Genomic DNA, 18235 nt, shown 5'->3' with positions numbered 1-18235 from the left:
GTACCATGATTTGGCTTCCGGAAAATTTCCACATACCTTTGCGTTTCACATCCCGCAGAATTCAAAACCACTGGTCAGCTCAAAAATACTAATTTATATATATATTTCACTTTCTTGTGGACACGACAACTGCCGTAATTTTGCGCCAGTAACTTTCAAATTGTTGGTTAAAAATAAATCGTCCCAAAACCTCGGTGGAGTTCGTTAATGGGCAAAATCGGACCAATGGGGTGAAAATGGGGGCTTTTTAAAAAAAATATCTTTATAACTTTCTTATTAGGTAAAATAACGAATTCATATAAAGTTCTTACTATTATTTGGTTAAAAGCCTAATATTTATATAAGTAAAGTTTTTTTATATCATCAACCGTTGGCGCAGGGGGTGGAAAAAATGGGGCTTTGAAGACAAAAAAATCATACCTCCCTTAATAGGCACAGTGTCGAATCGGTATAAAGTGGTCGTTAATCGTCTCAACATTACCTAAAATTTGGTGTTTTAACAATTTTTGATTACAGCAAGGGATCACCAAAATGTTGTTGGAATTTTAAGATGTGTCTTCTCGTATGCTAAACATGTGAAAATATTTTTCACATGCAACCGTTGTCGGATGGAGTAATTTTGAATTTTATGGTGGAAATTTTTTTAATCCCTTACTTAGCACCGGCAAAATCTACGTCCGCCTTCCGACGTGCCGAAAGGGATTTTTTATGTTTTAGTTAAATTACCTTCATTAACTTACTGATAAAAAAATTAAATTTGTAGAGAATTTAGTTTAAAAATAAAAACAAAAAAAAAACTATGTAAGTATTATCGACTGAACATGATGATAATAGAATCACGCTCGTAACTGAAAATTTCTACAAACAAAATTAATTGCGTGTTTCAAATAAATAAAACAAAAAATTACAACTTAATAGCTGTTACGTTCCACGTCGAGCTGGTACAATAGTAAAATTTCTGTAGTATTTTAGGGACGGGAAATTGAGTAACAGGAGGAGAAAATTTATAATTTCAAAAGTTAAGGAATTAGGTGAATTCTTTTCCGGTTTACCAGAAAAATTACACTCGAGAAAAGTTTTCGAACAAAAAGAAGATATTAAAATCGGTCTGGATAAACTTTACAAAAAAATATTTTATTTACGAAAATCTTCACCTTTTAATGGATCGTATACAGAAGTTGACTCATAAAGGAACGGAAAGAATTTCAGGACACGTTCTAAAAGCGAAAAATAAACAAAAAATTTCATGTAACTTAAATCAGGAAACTCTAAGTTTTCGAGCACACCTTACGAAAATCGAGGTAAAATGGAGCCAACAGATCTTATGTTAATGGATAAATAATTCATTTTTATCTAAATTGAATAAATTTGGTTCCACAACTGCACCTATAATAAAATTTTAGAAAATAGCTATAAAAAAAAAACCAAGAAAAAATTGGCGTCAAAAATTTTATTTTAGTTTGACGTACTTTTTAAATTTTCATGAAAAAAATTTGTAAAGAATTAAATTATGAGAAAATCTACGTAAGTAGCATCAAGTGAACGTAAAAAAGATTTAGGAAATTTTATTTTTATTTATGTAAAAAAAAAAACAATATCGAAACGTGGTAGAAAAACTCTGTGTTATATAATAGTATTATTAAACTGAAACAAGAATTATTATCAATATTGCAAAATATTAAGAAACAAAATCATTTTTTATTAAAAATTCATAAATCGAAAGAAAAAAATAATTAAATTTTCAAAAGAATATTATTTGTTTACGATATTGTAAAACTCTTTAATACCAACAAAATTACAATAAATAAATTTTAATACGTTATTTTTCTGCCACTTTTTGTTTAAATGAATAAAAGTAAAATTTTACAAAACTTCTTTATTCATAACTTCTTTATGCGTACACACGCATAAACAACTTCGAATGAAGAAGTTGAGAAATCCGTGTCGATTTCTCAGAATTATATTTTACACAAATTTTATTTATAAATGTCAATTTAACGTCAAGTCTAAAAACATGTACTTAAAAAAGAAATAAATATAAAAAAAATTAAAAAAACAGAACTGCCTTAAAAAACATGCTATTTAATGTAGGATAATTAATGGGCGTGCGGTTGACAATATTACATATAGTATATTTTTCAATTTTTTTTTTTTTTTTTTTTTTGGTGCGTAAAACTATTTTCTATAAAAAAAAATATTCTAAGAACTTGATGCCATCGGCCGATATCATTGCGTAGCTTTTACGTGGCAAAAATATCTGTCGGATATAAAAATTTAAATAAATTTTTATTTTTTTAAGTTAGAATTTATATTTAAAAATTTAAATACCTCTTTCAATATCTATTTGAAGCGTTCATATAAAATTTAATATTTTTACGAAAATATCTGACATCAAATAAAGTATTCAAATATTTCATTAAATATGAAGAGTCTAAAAAGGTTTATTTTTTGAAGTATGAATAAAGAAACAAGTAAAAAAATAAAATCGATATTTCTGATCGTACATAAAACCCGTATCAGAACATTTCGTTTTATTTGTAAGTATACTCATCGTACGTCGGGTAAGGTAATATGTATATGATTTTTATTTAATTACAAAACGTATCTAAGTTTGCAGAAGGGTGCCGAAAATTGCTTATTAAACTAACATTTTACAAATATTAATTTTTTTATAAAAATAAGAAACAATTATTTTTGTTTAAATTAATATAAGTTTTAAATAGATAAATATTTATTTAAATTTTTAATACTGATCCTTTTAAAAGTCAATATAAATTTAAAAAAAATTATTTCTTTCTTTATTAGTATAAGCTCTTTAAATTTCTTTTTTATATTATTGTTATGTTTTATAATCTTTATTTGGCTCTTTAAACATTTAATTTTTGAGTGGTTTTTAAACTTAAAATATTCTCATTTTTAAAATAATATTCAAAATAAAATTAAAGCGTTACTTTTTACCTTTGTACGTGATTTACGCGTATTTGTAGTATATTGTATATTATATAATAAAGCTGATCGGGTCAATTTTTTACACTAAGGCATTTTATACATCTTTACGATTCAAAAGAAAGAAACAAAAAAATTATAATTTTAAGACAGAAAAATTCCGACAGAGTATATATACTCCGTCTGGAATTTTTTACAGTGGACTGTTTATTTTTTTTAAATTTTATTGATATCTCTAGATCGGATGAATCGATTAGGGTGAAATTTTGCACCACTTCTGTATAGCGACATTGATGTCATGTAATTTTGGCTGCAATCGATCAGAAGGATAGACGAAACCCTTTTTACGTAGTTTTTACGTCTTCATAACTAATTAAGATATTTCCTGATCATATTCAAACCCACTAACAAAAAACTCATTACTATTTTTTTGTAGTTTTAAGACTTTGCCGGTGTATAAATCGAGTAATTTAATTTAAAAAACATTTTTAAATACTTTTTCTTGTTTTGGTTTTACCCAAAAAAAGATAAAATGATGTAATTTTTTGTATAAAAATAATTCTAAAATTATCGGTCACAAGAGTTTTTAAACAATTAAAAAAAAAATAATTTTAAGACAAAGCCTTTGGGAGATAATAAGCTTATTTTTTATCTTTTTTTTTAAATGATATTTAATGAAGATAGTGAAATACGTTCACCGTGAGTCCCATATCTTAAAACTTTGCTCAAAGGAAGGAATCACTTTTGTAAATAATTTTTTTATTTTTATCTTAGCCCTGGGTAGTTAGACTTTCACATATTTAAGAAATCCAAATTAAAGTTATTCTTATGCGCGTAAATACTGTACCTTAATACTGCTTCAAAAATCGATAATTTTTAAATTATTTTTATAAAATATTTGGTAATTTTTTGGGGGGAGAAAAAACAAAACAAAATATCAGTTCTATTTTTAAACACTCATACATATCTACACAATTATATAAATTAGAACAGCGTGTTTCTTTGTTCGAGATAAACAAAAATTCTGATGTTGACCCCACTTGACTTCCTTGTACGCCTATTAAATTACATATACACATTTTTTGTTGCACTTCATTTAAACTTATTTCATTTGAAAGCGAGATACGATACTTCAATTCTTTAATAAAGGGGACAGTTACACGATTTTTAAAACTAGAGAACGTGTACACAAATTAAGATCAGAATTATATCAAACCAAAGAGCGATTAAATGATCGGCAAAAGAATACAAATAAACGACACGATGATGGACTCCGACCTGGGAAGAATATTGTCCGAGGATAACAGAGGAGTAATGAATTAAAAGATAAGAATTTTTTGAATTTTATTAAAGATCGGGCATGTATGCCTCAGTGTATATGTTCTTCTTGTGAGGGTCTCTTTTTCAGTCACTGTGTAGTTAACTTTAATGTAGATAAAATTAAACAGAAATGAAACTAGAAAATGCAAAAATTATCTAAATTATAATTTTTAATTAATATTAAATAATCAGATGTTTCACCAAATTTATTACATATACACATATGTGATAACGCCTATTAAATTCCATATACATATTTTCAAAAGTTCATAAAATTTTATTCCATAATAACTTCAAATTTTTTTTATTGTTATTGTTCAATTATTATTTATCGTAAATATTTTTTAACAAGCAGAGATTAATAATTATTAATAAATCAATATATTTATATAAAAAAAAAGTAAAAAAAAAGTAAATGAATTCTGATTCGAACCGATGAGCCTTCCCTTGTAAGATCCAAATATTTCATTCATTAAACATTTATTTGGCTGTAACTCTGGAACCGGTAAAAATAAATAATATTTATGATAGATGGTTGAAAAGCTCTCAACGAAGGCTTATTACTGCAGTTAAGAAAAAGTCCTAAATCCGTTTTTTTTTTGCATTTTAGGTTTTTTTGGACACTTTTGATCTAATCGTTTTAAATTAAACAGGAAAAAGAAAAAAACATGTCACGCCGAAACTAGTCAGAATGGATTAAGAGATGGTCAAAAGGATATTTCCCTAGAAATCTGAAAACAGAAATTTATCGCGATTACAATACTTCCTTTACTGCGTACAAGGAAGTAAAAAACTACTCGATCAATCGCAACCAAATTTTTACTCACGTTTCTTGACATAAATGAGTAGTTTTTAGTTATGTTTCATCTCGAAAAATCTTTAAAATAATATATATATATATATATGTGCAGGTGTGTGTGTGTGTGTAGTACTAAAGATTTACCGGTTGAAGCGGAAACATTAAAGAATTAAATTAATTGGCTGTGAATTGTGAGCCATGTTACTAAATAAATACACTTAAATTTATGTTACAAGAAATAAAATAATATTAAATAAATTAAAAAAATTTCTGTTTAACAATTACGGTTTTCCCGTGAGAATTGCGTGTGAGGCTGGAGTGGTGCACCTCGTGGGAGGCTAGACCGATCATCACCATCAACTGATAACAAACGGGGTGCCCCTAGGGTGCTGTTTTGGGAGGTGCAATGGGGTGCTCTTATAATACCTCTGCAAAAATCGTCCGATTTCAAAAATTCAAACGGGGTATTCGTTAGTAGATTGAAAGCAAATTTTTACATGCATCAGATATATTCTAGAACTAACACACACACACAAACATATATATATATATATATATATATACGTCTCTTCGTTTTTTATAGCATCACGCGAAAATCAACCGATAGATTACTTTCAAATTTTCAGGATATATTCGTGTTATTTCAGGAAATGTTTTAAACCATCGACCGACGGCCTAGCTCCCTTGTAGGTTTAGAAATAAAAAAATATTCTTTATTTTTTCATCCGCAAGAAGGGCGAGTTGTGAAAAAAGATATTCATGAGGGAAATATAGATTAATCCTTATACTTCGTTGTTATATTTCTGCCACCGTGGCAAAGAAATAGGTTATGAATTTTTCATCGTCAGTGGTGTGTGTATTTTAATTACCATAGTTACTATTATTCTGTATTTTGTAATTTAGTTTCTTTTTCAGGGTACTAAAAAGCCTGAATACGATATTTATTAGTATTATTCCTACAACGATGAGGATGACGTTTTGTGCGGGAGTTCACGGGTGGATGCTTCTAGGTAGATGGGAATGACGACCGAAAGCACCAGGAGCCCGTGAATTGGCACCGGAATTCCCCTGAGCTGACCTGAACTCCTAAGGTCCGGGTTCTAGCTAGACTGGCCGGCTGGTGTATATATTATATTTTTTATGGTGTATATTTTTTATTTGATTTATGCACTGGTAAAAAAACCGAACGATAGAAATAATTTTAAAAATCTTATTATCATTAACTTTATTTAATAAAATAATTTAATTTCATGACGTTATGTATCTATTGAATCTTGCCTATTAATAATTATAATATTTACAATTTTTATTTAAAATTAAATACATTTTAATAAAAAAATTAATTTTAATTTATTATTTCCGTCTTAAAATTTTATTGAATGTAAGTAATTGTATCCAGAAAGTTGCAATTCTTTGACGACTTTATTTAAATAAAAATTACTGCAAGTGAGATTAATGCATTAACGCATTAATTAAAAGTCAAAACCCAATAAAATGATTCATTCTGTAATTATTATTACTACTGTTATCTACTCATAAGAGTCGTATAATTTTTTTTCGAAAAAATGGTGTAATAAATACAGGATAGCCGGTGGGAAACTGATGATTATTAAAAAAATCAGAACATAAAAAAGAAATTATTTGCTTAATTTAAGCTAATATTGATGCCATAAAAAGAATTACATCGTTTTTATTTTCTTATACGAAATAAGGGAGTATTGTGATTACGAAAAATTTCTGTTTTCAGATTTCAACGGAAATATTCATTTTCTCTATCGCTGAATCCATTTTGACAAGATTCGGCGTGACATGTTTTTTTTTGTTTTTCCTATTTAGCCTCCGGTAGTTACCGTTCAGATAATACTTCAGAGGATTATATATATATGAGTGTAAATGAAGTGTAGTCTTGTACAGTCTCAGTTTAACCATTACTGAGATGTGTGATTAATTGAAACTCGACCACCAAATAACACCGGTATCCACGCTCTAGTATTCAAATCCGTATAAAAATAACTGACTTTACTAGGACTTGAACGCTGGAACTCTCGACTTTCAAATCAGCTAATTTGGGAGGACGCGTTCACCGCTAGCCGAACCCGGAGGGCTTCGGCGTGACATCTGTACGAACCTATGTATATATCTCGTAACTAAAAAACGATTAGCCGTAGGATGTTCAAATTTTTGAATTAGGACTGTTGTAACATCTACTTGTACATCTCCCCGTTTGATTGCAATTGATCGGACCAGAAGTGTCCAAAAAAACTCAAAATCCCCCAAAAAAATTGATTTTGGACTTTTTCTTAATTGCAGTAATAAGCTCTGATTGAGATTTTTTCAACGATTTATCCATAAATGGTACTTATTTTATCCGGTATTGGAGTTATAGCCTAAAAACATTTGAATTATTGAAATATTTGGATCTTACAAGGGAAGGCACATCGGTACCAGTATAGTTAAAGTAAAATTAGATTGTATAAACGGAATAAGAAGTGGTGGAAAACATCATCATGTTGTATAATTTTATCCACACTGCATTAGTCAAAGATATTCATAAACATCTGACTTTTATTTAAAAATTAAATATCTCACGTTTAAAAAAAAATAAATATATACTCTATAATTTATTTAAAAAATAAATTTCCGATTTCAAAATTAAATATCCCATACTTTATTTAAGAGTTTAATTTCCCGACCGTTGTTCATTAAAATCATAAATAATTTATTGTAAAACCTAATTATATTATCCGATTTTCCCAGATTTAAAATATTTAAAATATTATTTATTTACTAATAAATTTAATGTCCAAATTTATTATAATTTTCAGGTAATTTATTTTTTAATATTCAAACATGAGAAAATGTAATGCGGTGGCTGAAATGTTTACTGCAGTTTTATCACTAATGGGTAATAGATTACTGATAAATGAAAAAAATGAAAAAACACCATTAAAGGGAATAATTCTGTTATTATCGGCAATTATTTCATTATTTTGTAGTATTGTTAGTATTTACGTATATTGGAACGATTCAAATTACAGGCAAGTATTATTTGAAGACGTTGTAACGTTTTCCAATTATTTTTTATTTGTGTTCGATTTTATTTTGATACCAAATAATTGTAAAACATTGATCGGCTTAATGAAACGTTCTGCATTTAAAGGATACAAATATATGAGTGAAACTGACATCGATAAATTAATGGATAAAGCCAATACAGTTTCATGGAATATAATACGGTAAGTCGCTTAAAATTATGTTTACTAGTCGTTAGAGTTCAATTAATAGATCTTTGCCATAAACTGAACTATATACAGTCAATATTCGCGTAATAGAAAGTCGCTAGAAATTCAGTGTTATTAAATGCACGGCATAAATTTTAAGCGTGCTATCATCGGGTCCTTATAAACTAGAAAAGCTGTTAAGGATTTTAACCTAAATACTTTTCCTGATTTTTAATAGATTATTAAAATTTTCTATCGGCACGATTGAAATTTTTGCCATATTTCACAGATACGGAAATCATCTTCAGTTTTAAAATTGAAACCCCTAATTTTTCATATAATTTTTGGGTACAATAAAATCTCACTATTGCGGTCTATATTACGCAAAGGTTATTCTTATATTAACATTACATTTATTAGTCAATTGACATTTTGCGAAAGTAATATTACTTAGAAACTAAAAATTATACATTTTTTTAAAGAGATTTTTAGAGGTACATTCCTGGGAATCATAAAAAAAAAATAGTTTTAAAGATAAATAAAAAAATTTTTTTCGGCACGCCAAAAGGCGGAGAGAGATTTCAAAGGTGTGAAATAAGGGATAAAAGAACTTTCAATATAAAGTTACTCAATACGACAATGGTTGCAAGTGAAAAAAGTTTCACATGTTTAGCATACGACGAGCCCCTTTTGTATTGTATTGTATTGTATCTTCTTACAATACCAGCAATATGTTGGTAATCCCTTGTCGTAAGGGTTTGTTCATATCAAAAATTGTTACAGACAAAAGTTTAAGTAATGTTTAGAGGCTAACGACCACTATAAACCGATTCGATACTGTGCCTATTAAGGGAGTTATGATTTTTTTTATCTTCGACACACCATTTTTTTCAACTCCCTGGACCGGTGGTTGGTGATATAAAAACAATTTACTTACATAAGTTTTAGGCCCTTATCCAACGAACAATAGGAACTTTTAAATGAATTCTATGTTTTACTTAATAAGAAAGTTATAGCGATATTTTGTTTTTTTCGAAAAAGCCTCCCCAATTTCCACCCCTATGGTCCAATTTTGCCCGTTAAACAACTCGAGATTTTGGGACGAGATATTTTTAGAGAACAATTTGAAAGTGATTGGCGCAAAATTACGGCGGTTATCATGATCACAAGAAAGTGAAATATATACATAAACTTTTGAGCTGACGGTAGTTTTACGCGAAGGTATGACGAATTTTTCCGTAAGTCGAATCATGGTACCCGTTACAATAGGTAGCTTTCTTATGAAATCTACCTAAAATAAATAATTTTTACTATAAATAACAGTGTGGAATGTTTTAAGGTCTTGTTGGAACCCATAACGTAACCGCTGCAGAATCGGTTGGTTATGTTGGAATGAGATTTTATAAATGATACGGATAAATTAAATAAGAAAAACATAAAACCTATTTTAAATGTATTTATTTACCTGATTGTTACAAAATACGTTCAAAATGATTACCCTGAGGATCGATGCACTTTTGTGCTCGACTGACGCAAAACCTTGTGGTCAAATGCGTATTGTAGGAACTACATGCATCATCTCTCTCCTTAGATAACTGTGGGAAAATTGGTGGCCACCGTCCTCTGCTGATAGCTCGTTCATTTGTGAAAGCTGTATGAAGCGATTCATTGAAACGTTTGATGTGATACGTTGCGCCGCCTTGTTGGAAAAAGCTGTATTCTTTTTCATTATCGGTTAATTGCGTATAGAATTCTTCGAAAATTGTGAGGGAAACTTGTATATTGACAGTCCGGTCAAAAATTATCGCTCCCACTATACCGGAAACGGAACTCTAAACACCAATTTTCTCATCGTGATTAAACGCTCGAATATCTCGTGAGGATTCCTCGCCATCCATAACACTACCGGATAAATGAAAGCACGCCTTGTCTTACATGAAATACGACTTCGGGTCTATCTGTTCCCCAACACTGTTTTCGAGAAGTCAAATGAGATTATCAAGTCGGAAAGTTTTTACGAATACTCGACGTGATTATTCAAACGATCCAACACGAATATAAGCCTCAACTACAGCTATCCTCTCCTGGATTGAAAGAGGCACTTTACACAAAACAACAGCACTGCAACAAAACGTATACTGCACTAGTAAGTAACCACCTGATAAACGGCAGCAACAATCAGTAGTAACATATATATCCACTAGTCGCGCTAGTTGTGTGAGAATCTTTCACAAATAGTGTTTGCTAACGGTTTTATTACGGATTCGGTTTTATGATGCTCACTCTGTATAATAGGTAACGGAATAATATAAATAATATAATGGACTATATTTGCAGATCTGTAGGCTTTATATTCGTAGTTCCGGGTTCAATAAGCATCGTTTAGCGGTCATTAATTAATCAGTCAGTAAAGAAAAATATTTTAGGGATATGAGAAACGAGTGAGTACATTTAAATCTGATTTTTTTATAGTATTTTATCACCCGCTTAATGGAAGCGGAAGCTTTGATTTAGAAAGTTCTGCGTTCGAATCCCGATGATACTTAATATTTTTCAAACGCCATCTAAAATTAATTTTTCATCATTATCAAAAGAGAAAAAAGAGAACTGAAAATAATAAATAAAAAGTCAGTTCATAAATCTTAACGGTAATTATTGTTTTTAATCGGTTTATTTACAGGTTCATATCGATAGAAATGGCGGTGTACTGGGTATTAATGTGCTTTGTACCAACAATCGCATACATTTTACACGCGATAAATAATGATAAAATCGATTTAAATGACGTAATTACACCTTTTCCGTCGCTTTTATTGATTACAATATATAATAATGACAATAAAATAATATTGAGTCTAAATTTAATTATGCAAATAATAATGTATACTGTAACTTTAACAACGATTGGGATGTGGTTATTATTAGAAATGTGTTCTTTGGTTTTCGTTTGTTTTGAAATGGAATATTTAAGCGATATCATTGAAAATATGGATAACGTAATCGATGAATTGAATGAAAATAATTTTAATAGAGATTTATCAGCGATAGACACAGAATTAAGTGATCTAAAATTGAAAGATTTTTTAATAAATGTACATCGCCATCACCTCATAATAATAGAGTAAGTGTTCATTTTTTTTTTTATTTTTACGGAAGATTATTTTCTAATGGGAAAGGTTCGATAAGGTTGATTAAAAAATAAATTTTTAGAATTAGTTCAAGTAAATTTCATATTCCAATCGCGATGATAGTACGGCATTCACGACAGAGTTGTCCTAACAGCTGGCATTAATAAATAAATATCTATCATCAAAACGGTCAAATGACTGAAGACAAAAATAAAATATTTATATATATAGTAATGTCATCGGCGAAAATAATTATCATAAACGGATCAAGATTTTGAGGCAGCTCGTTAATAAAGAAAGCAAAAGCAAGGGACCTAGATCAGTTCTCCGAGGCAATTGGCGTTTTACATCCAGATCTAAATTTACATGTGTATACTTACAAAATATGAAATTTCACCTACTTATTTGCGGTTGGTAAACTTTTAATGAAACTGATTGTAAACAGCTATTCCGATACCATATATTTTATGATTTTTCATTAATAAAAAATGCGGAATTAAATCGAATCTATTATTCATATAGCAAAAAAATATAATACAAACAAATTTTTTGTTTCGTTAGAAAATTGAATTATAAAAATTTATTTTTTTTAGTTTTGAGATAAATTTGAGTCTATAAACTCTAGTAGGTTTCTCTATTTATTTTATTTTAAGCAAATACAACTTATAATTCAACTTAAACATAAGTTACAGTCGTTAATGAGATATCTCTCGAGCTAAATTTTGTTTTATTTATTTTTTCTTTTCAGGAAGGTGAAAGATGTATATAATTCACTGAAATTTACTTTTTTGGTATTTAATCAAGTGATATGCTTCCATTGCAGTGTTCTTCTGTATTGCATGTTTCAGGTAATGATAATAATAATAAGTAAATGAACATTTTTATTAGTAAAATAAAAAATAAGAAGTATTTTGATAATATTACATTAAATTTTTAGTTGGATTTTAATTTTTTATATACAAGTGTGTTGAATTATTGTAAAAAGATTACCTGATCTTTTTTACTAGTCGTGATGCTTCTGTCGTGCATAATTTTAGAAAAGAAAAAACTATACCCTCCTACAGGTACGGAAGGATTATTTAAATGAATCTTACGCAATTAATACATGAATCACAGTATGGCCGATTAAAAACACATTAAAAGTCACTATTATCAGTTTAACAGTTATTATTATAAATAAACGCAATTTTATAACCTTTTAATTAATTTCCATACTATTATTATCATCCACACTTTTACTTTTACCGTTGACATTCCTTATACTCGGAGTAATTTATACCAACGAGATTAGGCTTTCTATTGTTGACTAAGTGACTACCGGGCAACAAGGCGGATATCAATTATCACGTTCCTTTGCATTAGCGCTTGGGTCTTCCACTGGATCTTCAGTTTTTCAGGACTGTTGTGCATAGGAGATGGTATTATTCCCTCCGCAGATATAATTATCGGGATTATATAAACTTTTTCTGATTCCGCATTTCTTTAATTTCAAAAGCAAGATCTGTATATTTCTGCAGGTTCTGATTGCGTTTAGTGTTGATGTTACTTGATGGGATGGCTACGTCTATTAGGTAAGTTACTTTTTCCATTTTATCAACTACTACTATATCTGGCTTACTGCAGTCGATGGGTTTTGCTGTTACAATTCCCTGGTTCCAGAAACATTTTGCGCTGTCGTTCTCCAAAAAGGAGTCTGGCTCATTAGTATAGTAGGCCCCTTTTTGAAGCTGTAACTTGTATCTACCGCAGAGTTCTATGTGTACAATTTTTGCAGCGTTGTTGTACCTTCTGGTGTACTCCGTCGGAGCTAGAATCGGACAACCAGTGATTATATGATCTATTGTTTCATTGTGTTGCATACATAGCCAACATTTGTTGTTGATATTTTCTTTAAGAATTACTCTCTTATAATTTCTTATAATTAAGATCTTTGTCAGCCACGAGTGCGGCACACTATCAAATGTCTTTTTATAGTCTATATAGGCCAGCCACAGATTTCTTTTAGTGTATCGTGGCTACCGTATCTATGATTATTTGTTCTTTTCTCCCCCTCGCGGCTTTTGCACATCCCTTCTGCTGCAAATGGAGGACTTTGTTAGTTTCCAGGTGCTTGTATATTTTGTTGGCAATAATTGTTGTCATATTATTATTTTACACATTTATTAATGTAAATGCCATAATCTGATATGCTCAGATCTCATGAGCCCCTTATACGCGATTAGTGACATGTACTCCAGTCACCCTCTTACCAGTGAGATTCAGAGTGTTATTTCTGAAATGACTCAAAGTAACAGAACTGTGAGCTTCTGCAGGATCCCCAGCCATATTGGAATTACAGGCGATGAGCGCGCCGATATTGCGGCAAAAGAATTTCTTCAGCCTCCTTTCACTAATTGTGTTCTTTCTGATGATCTTGCCTTTTTTACAAAGAGGGTGGTCCGTGACCTGTGGTGAAGTGTACGGAATGCTACCGTCCACAATCAACTTTGTCCTGTTAAGAATATTCTATCATCGTAGAGCTACCGTGCACGAATAACCGTCGAGAGGAGAATTTGCCGTTTGCGAATAGGACACACTAAGCATACCTCATGCGTATCACGACTCAGAACGATGTCCCATTTCTGTTGCCTGCGACTGCAAATTAATTGTACACAGCATCCTTGCGGATCGTGTCTATTATGCGGCATCGCGTCGGTAGTTTAATCTAGGGGCTAACTCCCGAAATACCTTAGGAAAAATGAGACGATATTTTCGAATACTTTAGATTTCTTAAGTCCGTCCGTTTATAATCAAAGATTTGATTTTTATATCTTTTGGTACCGTACAAGGTAATTTTATTGTTTTAATATAGAATATTAATGTAATAATTCATCGCAATTTTATTTCGCTTTTAGCATACGTCATAGGCAATCATCACCGACGAAGTCAGTTCGTTACGGGCCCAGGAAATTAGTAGTGAAGTGGTTTCCCGTTGTTTATTCGTTTTAATATATTTTTATATATCAGCACACTAAGCGTTCAAAAATTTATTTACGTATTTATAGTTTAAAATGATTTTTTTTTAGAACAATGAAATTTCTGGCAAAGGAAAATATGTGATGGGATATTTAGCAACTGTTGGGTCTTACGGAATGATCTGCGTTATGGGACAATATCTAATAAATTCGGTAAGATAATTTTGGATAACGTAACTTATTATTGAATGTTTGTGGATGGAAGTCGGTACTTATTTACGTGTAAAAATGTAATTATTCTTTTTTTAGAGCGAACATCTATGGAATACGATAGCTTCAAGCCCGTGGCAAAATAAACCGATATGGTTTAAACACGGAATCAAAATGTTATTAATCGGTACGCAAAAACCATTAAAAATGGAGCCGGCCGGTTTATATGTAATGGATTTTAATTTCTTACTAAAGGTAAATTATACTTAAATATTAGCAAATTAATTTCTACTTGTAGCAGAATTAGATCTATTCATTTGAAAGTAAAATGGGGGTAAGTAAACGATTATCCAAAACAAAGAATTTGTATAAACAGAATTAAAGTAAATAAAATAACTTAACAACACGATCGCCTTGGTTTTTAATACAGTTGTTACTTATATCATCCTACATGCTGTTTTATGCCTCGAGAAAAAATCATTTTCGGCTCAACAGTGAGCCACATACGTACTATGAAGTTCGATTCTCTACCTCGACAACTTCTTGTATATTTTTAAGCGAATTAAATAAAAGGAAGTTTGATAGGAAAAAATCAGAACAAATTAGAGTACGAACCGATAAATTCATTTTCTTGATCGCTTCAGCAACATCGATATCGTAATATTTGGACACAAAATAAAAAATCCCTTTCGGCACGCCGGAAGGCAAAGGTAAATTTCACCGGTGCTAAGTAGGGAATGAAAGAGATTTCCACCATAAAGTTAAGAAAAGCTTAAAATTTACTCTATACGACAATGGTTGCAAATAAAAACGTTTTTCATGTTTAGCAAGCGACACCCCCACCTACTAACAATTTCGGCAAAGTTTTGATCATCCCTTGCCGTAAGTGTTGGTCATACCAAAAATTGTTTCAGACAAAAGTTTTAGGTAATATTTAAAGAACTAACGACCACTTTAAACCGATTCGATAATGTGCTTATTAGAGATATATGATTTTTTTTTCTTCAAAACCCTATTTTTACCACCTCCTTGACCAGTGGTTGGTGATATAAAAAACCGTTACTTAGATATGTTTAGGCCCTTGTCCAGAGAATAGTACGACTTTAAACGAATTCGATATTTTATTTAATAAGAAAGTTATAGCGTTATTTTGTTTTTTCGAAAAAGCCCCCTCATTTCCACCCCCATGGTTCGATTTTACTCATTAACAAACGTGACCGAGATTTTGGGTCATTTTATTTTATCTATCAATTTAAAATTTAGCCTTATTCCTCAGCGTTTAATTAAAACTGCAGGCTTTAAAACTTCAAAAAAGCAGCGTTTATTATGAAGCCCTCTCCTGATAATTCTCCAGTATTTGTCAACCTGATTCTCAAAAAAAAAATAAAATTAATTTACTCGCCGAGTACGTGATATTTGAAATTTTTGATTATCCGCTATTCGTATTTCTAATCCGTACTTTGCCATTTTTTCTCTCTCACGACATTTTACCAATTTTTCATTACCAGTCATGCCGCTATCCAATAGTTTATTTCAGCTATATCTCTCTAAAAATCCGTACTATTTTTGCAATTTATAAATTCACTTATAAGTAAATAAATCTTTTATGTCGATCGGAACAAAACGATATGATATACAGCCGAATAACTAACTGTGCTATTTCATTAGTAACATTAAAAGAACTGTTCCAGAACTTTCCTGGGTGGATCAATGGAATCCCAGGATAAAACCTTTATAAGAACAGCATCGTAAAATTAATAATTAATTACGAAATAGGAAAAATGTAATTAAAAAGTAATTCACTGTTGAGAAGGCGTTAATGAAAATTATTTGAGCACACAAAATTCATCGACGGTAAATGAAAAACGTCGAATTTTATTTTTAATAAATTGTGCCAATTACTTTTAATCGTTCGATAATTTATTAAAGCGTAAAAAAAATTTCTTCCAAATCAATATATTTTATTAAATTACAAGAAAACAGTTTTGCTGTACGATTTGATGAAGGTTTGTTATTCTCCCCCCCCCCTGAAGCACAAGAACACCCGCGTCTTAGCGTGTCTAATTGCTACATTCCCCTCAATTCCTAGCCACGAGTGGCTTAAATAAAGGACATCTTCTCGCCCTCAAACCGATCACATTCCACAGTCATTAGTTCGGCCTCTTCAGATGCCACCGAAGCAGATGCCTCGAGAGACATTCCCGTCGGTAAATTCCACCCTAGGCAAGTTTGCCTTCAAGAAAACATCAGATACCTAACTAACCTTGTAGCCCTCAAGAACTAAGCTAAATGCCTACACGCGAAAGATCAGAGACCCCGCATCAAACTCAACAAATTTCTATCACCACCTAAACCGAATATACCCGCTTTACAAACGATTACAAATAACATTTGTTTTTTGTATAACAACAGCCATTCTGAAAAGTGAAAAATTGTGATTACACTTTACATTTTCCAGTCATCAAAACACCAGATTCCTAATTTTTGGCCCCAGCCGAACGATATGTATGTATTGCGGTATTATTAACGGTTAGTTTTTCAAATTTGATATCTAGCTTTTTGCTCTACATAAACGACCTACTATTGCGCTGTTGAGTCAATCCTGACATCATCACCCGAAAAATGTTTTGGATTCGGAAAATATTTTGACTTCTGAGGATGAATTTTTTACTCTTTTGTGGTAGTCTGTTGTCGCTTTCTCCCTTTGAAGATTTTCCTTAAATCAGAGAGGGTAATAATTACTGTGGAATTTTCTAGATTTTCCTCAACGATGACTTCAGTAGCAAGTCGCTCGTAATTAAATAGTTGTTGACTTGCTGAAAGCAAAACGTTTTGCACTATATTTATAAATTAGAGAGACAAATCGTGTTAAAATCGAACAAAAACCGGTTACATTAGTATTTATTAATTGAAGTTAATCTCTTAAAGTAGCCATCTCTTAAAAAGCAATTATATTAAAAGAAAAAGCAGTCAGATTCTGAAAATAGCAAAATCTTACTCATAAAAAGCAGCTAAACTCGTAGTTTAAAATAAGCGGTTAAAGGCGATTTCTAAACAATCCACATCGTAAAAATAAAACGTTAAGGAAAAGATTTATTTGTGCTAATTAATTTACACACCACGATACTAAAATTTACATGCTATTTTATATATGCGCAACTTAATTTGATTAAAGTAGTGAATTAAAGTTGTTGATTACAGTAGTGAACCCTGAAATTTAAGAATTGAAGAAGAAAAACAAAGGCGTAATATAAAAAGAATTTTGAACTAATTAAGTAGTTTTAATAACAAGAGTAATAAATTATTGTTTCTAATTTCTTTTCAGGTACTACAAGTCTCGTACTCGTACTGCAATCTGATGTTGCAATTCAACAGCAAAAAAAATTAAAATATGTAAAATTATAAATGATTTAATTGTAGATGATTTTTAGACTTTTAAAGTTTAAATTTTTTATTTTAAGAGTTTCTTTTTACGATAATACCTTTAATCTCTTAAATATCTTTTTAAATTTTAAATATAGGTTACTTTATTTTAATTAAAAAACACAACCGTGTTTATCATTATGCTAAATTGCAGCCCTTGTACATTACAAAATAACAGGAAACATGCAGAGTTACCTAAAAGAAAAAAAAGAATTTCAGGACGTGATAGACAAA

The 18235-nt window shown here is 30.4% G+C and overlaps 1 protein-coding gene across 1 annotated transcript; it reads left to right on the top strand.

The window, feature by feature from the left end:
- The first annotated feature begins 12168 nt into the window (after positions 1-12168).
- LOC142332988 (uncharacterized) lies at positions 12169-17988 on the top strand. The gene is made up of 4 exons (XM_075379753.1): positions 12169-12262; positions 14480-14581; positions 14678-14833; positions 17904-17988. The coding sequence occupies exons 1-4, from the start codon at positions 12254-12256 to the stop codon at positions 17964-17966; spliced, it is 330 nt and encodes a 109-aa protein (XP_075235868.1). The 5' UTR covers positions 12169-12253; the 3' UTR covers positions 17967-17988.
- The last annotated feature ends 247 nt before the right edge of the window (positions 17989-18235 follow it).

This window comes from Lycorma delicatula, chromosome 12 (genome assembly GCF_047948215.1).
Source record: "Lycorma delicatula isolate Av1 chromosome 12, ASM4794821v1, whole genome shotgun sequence".
NCBI classification, from domain to species: domain Eukaryota; kingdom Metazoa; phylum Arthropoda; class Insecta; order Hemiptera; family Fulgoridae; genus Lycorma; species Lycorma delicatula.
This window is presented reverse-complemented; position numbering and strand designations above follow the sequence as displayed.